The 2653-nt window shown below is 43.3% G+C and overlaps 1 protein-coding gene across 1 annotated transcript; it reads right to left on the reverse strand.

The window, feature by feature from the left end:
- Window positions 1–1910: 1910 nt before the first annotated feature.
- On the reverse strand, window positions 1911–2276 carry LOC131165923 (uncharacterized). The gene has a single exon (XM_058124102.1). It carries the CDS (start codon window positions 2274–2276, stop codon window positions 1911–1913), a length of 366 nt encoding a protein of 121 aa, XP_057980085.1.
- Window positions 2277–2653: the final 377 nt, after the last annotated feature.

Genomic DNA, 2653 nt, shown 5'->3' on the forward strand with positions numbered 1-2653 from the left:
TAAACCTCTGAAAATCAATCACCAATTCATTTCTAGAGTTAATATCATCATATAAATATTAGTATAAGCAGGCATCATCACAAGGCACATGTAAAGTGAATGACTCATTTCACTCGGATAATCCTCGTACACCTACAAAACGGTTGTCTTGACTCAGCCTCGTCGGTATACTCTAAAAAACACTCATGAGATTGGGGTTACTCCTGTATGTGAAGAAAAACATGCATGATCAAACATCTCACATACATCGAAGAAACAACGAAGAAAATGGAGCAAAGTAGTCTCAAGAGAATGGGATCCAACCTAATATTGAGGTGTCGGGTCCTTCACCCTAGCGCCTTCTCACCTACACCCCACATCCTACCAAGCTCACCTTAGATCGATATTTCATAAACCATGCGTGAATCCATTCATATGCATTAGAACACCCAAAGAAACTTGATACTTGCAAACATGCTGTGTACATCGCTTGGCCATTCTCTTTTCATCAACTTTCCCTTATTTATTTTGTATTTGGAGCAGGTATCTATGTATTTTTTCATCATTTTCTTCTTTTCTTTCTTTTCTGCTCATCAATTGTTTCTTTTTTTTTTTTTTCTTTTTATAATGTTTTTCTTTATGGCCAGTAGGGACAAATAATACAACTTTTCGTATTCTTCGTGATACCGATTGAGAAATAAGCTTGGAGAGAAAGTTCATGAATTATTTTCATCTCTAAGGTTGGCTTAATATTCACATCTTGAGTAGGCTACAAGACTTAGGTTTATATCTTCCTGCTAGACATCACCTCTAGGCTAGCAAGTGCAAATATAGAGACTAGCATTAAAAGAGTATCCTAAGAAGAATGGTTGAGTTTCGTGAACTCAAAGTTCATGTAAACAACTCTCACAAAAAACGAAAAGCTCAACAAAATCCTCACCAAGGTGTTATAGTCGTCGCAGTTGTTCTCTTAGTGCTCACTAGGAAATCTAAGTGAAACGAATCATGCGTAAGTGTGACTAAGCCTTGTAACTATGTAAATATCAAAACTTATATAACGACGTTAAAACTAATGAACTCACAATTAATTCCCATTGAGTTTCCCAAAACGAATACTGACTACACCTCATGAAAGTATGCATGAAACAATTCACTTCATTGTTGGTGATCATAATAAAGCCATTAATAGATACAACATGAATTTGTAACAAAAATGCTATATAGAACTATGTGAAGGCATAGGTTGTGTTAACATGTGTCACCCCATATAGTGTTCACTGAAATTTCAAAAATATGTCCTGTATGTGTCATATATTCAAAGTGTAGTGCCTTCCTAACCCGACAACCCCCAACTTAAGACTTCAGTGTTCCCATTGAAGTAAGGAAAGAAGATACCTAGAAGGCAGGGGAGGGAAACACGACCTGGTGACGAGAAAAACAAGTGTACCTGCACATAAACACACCTAGCATAAAACCATAATATAGGAAAGAAACAACAGTACACAGGGCACAAAGAAAGTCACCAATTACTCGCATAACCGTCAGGCAATACATCCAAATAAGCAAAACATGGGAAGTGAAAGTACAACCAGAATAATAATAAGGGTGACAATAAACAAGCGGGAACTATAAAAAATCACAGTTCAATACAAATCAGCACAAATACATTGAATGACAAAATAGGGGGCCACGGTGCAGTCAAAACTCATCCTCGGTAGACCTGCTACTCCATCGTCAGAATCATTGATCCCCAAATCCCTAGAATCATTAGAAGGCGTGCTATCAATGGCCACGTCGTCCTCAGACACGCTGTTGGTAGAAACAGCGGAGGACTTTGCCTCCAGGTCACTCGCCATGCGCTCTACCATGCGTCGTATGGAAGGAGCAGGGGGTGCTGTCAGCCTTGCTATAGCAAGGGGCACTGGAGGACGCTAAGTGACATCGATCGAAAGAAATAGCGCGATTGTACGAGGCGCTATCGTAAGAGGGTCTAGGATGGCACTTTCCACCTCCGGATGCGCAGTGGCAACAATCGGGTACGATGAAGGAGAAACCTCCTCTGTGGGTGGCGCAACAGTGGGCGCAGGAGGACTCGCTGGTGACTCAGTCCCTCCTGTAGAAGTGGCAACAGATGTGGCAGCCTCCTCATGATGAACAGTCGTATCACTCGTGCTGCAGGTGTCGATATTGACCATAACAGGAGGGCTCGCCGGAGGGGTAGGCTGCGGAACTGGAGATGAAGGGGCTGGGAACAATGACGGCCTAGGGGTAGTGGCAGCAGTTGGGGCCTCAGTCATCATAGGTGGAGACAGCGGATTCGCAAAACCCGAAAAAGCAAATGTCTCGGCCACTCATGGGAATCATACTCAGTGAAAATAAAAAAGGACACGAAATCCCTACCTCATCTCGGCCCGAGACTTTGAAAGCTTGCGTTGCATCTCTGAAGTGAAGCGCTGGAAGTCCTAACGGAGCCGACCCAAGCTATCCCTTGCCTGAGGTACAATAATGGGGGAGTTGGAGGAGGGGTCATTGTCTCTGGTGGGGCAGCAGCAAATGTAGAGGGTGCATCAGCTGCCCTCTTCTTACTCTTTGGGGCTCGGGGTGGCGGGGGAACCAGAGGATGCAATCTCTCCTTGGGCTCGAGGTAAAACTACGGGGCAAGAAACTCCGTCCC

This window comes from Malania oleifera, chromosome 10, assembly GCF_029873635.1.
Source record: "Malania oleifera isolate guangnan ecotype guangnan chromosome 10, ASM2987363v1, whole genome shotgun sequence".
NCBI lineage: Eukaryota > Viridiplantae > Streptophyta > Magnoliopsida > Santalales > Ximeniaceae > Malania > Malania oleifera.

Excerpts from the sequence above, each read along its gene's own strand:
- LOC131165923 (XM_058124102.1), bottom strand. The coding sequence starts at position 2,276 with ATGACTGAGGCCCCAACTGCTGCCACTACCCCTAGGCCGTCATTGTTC.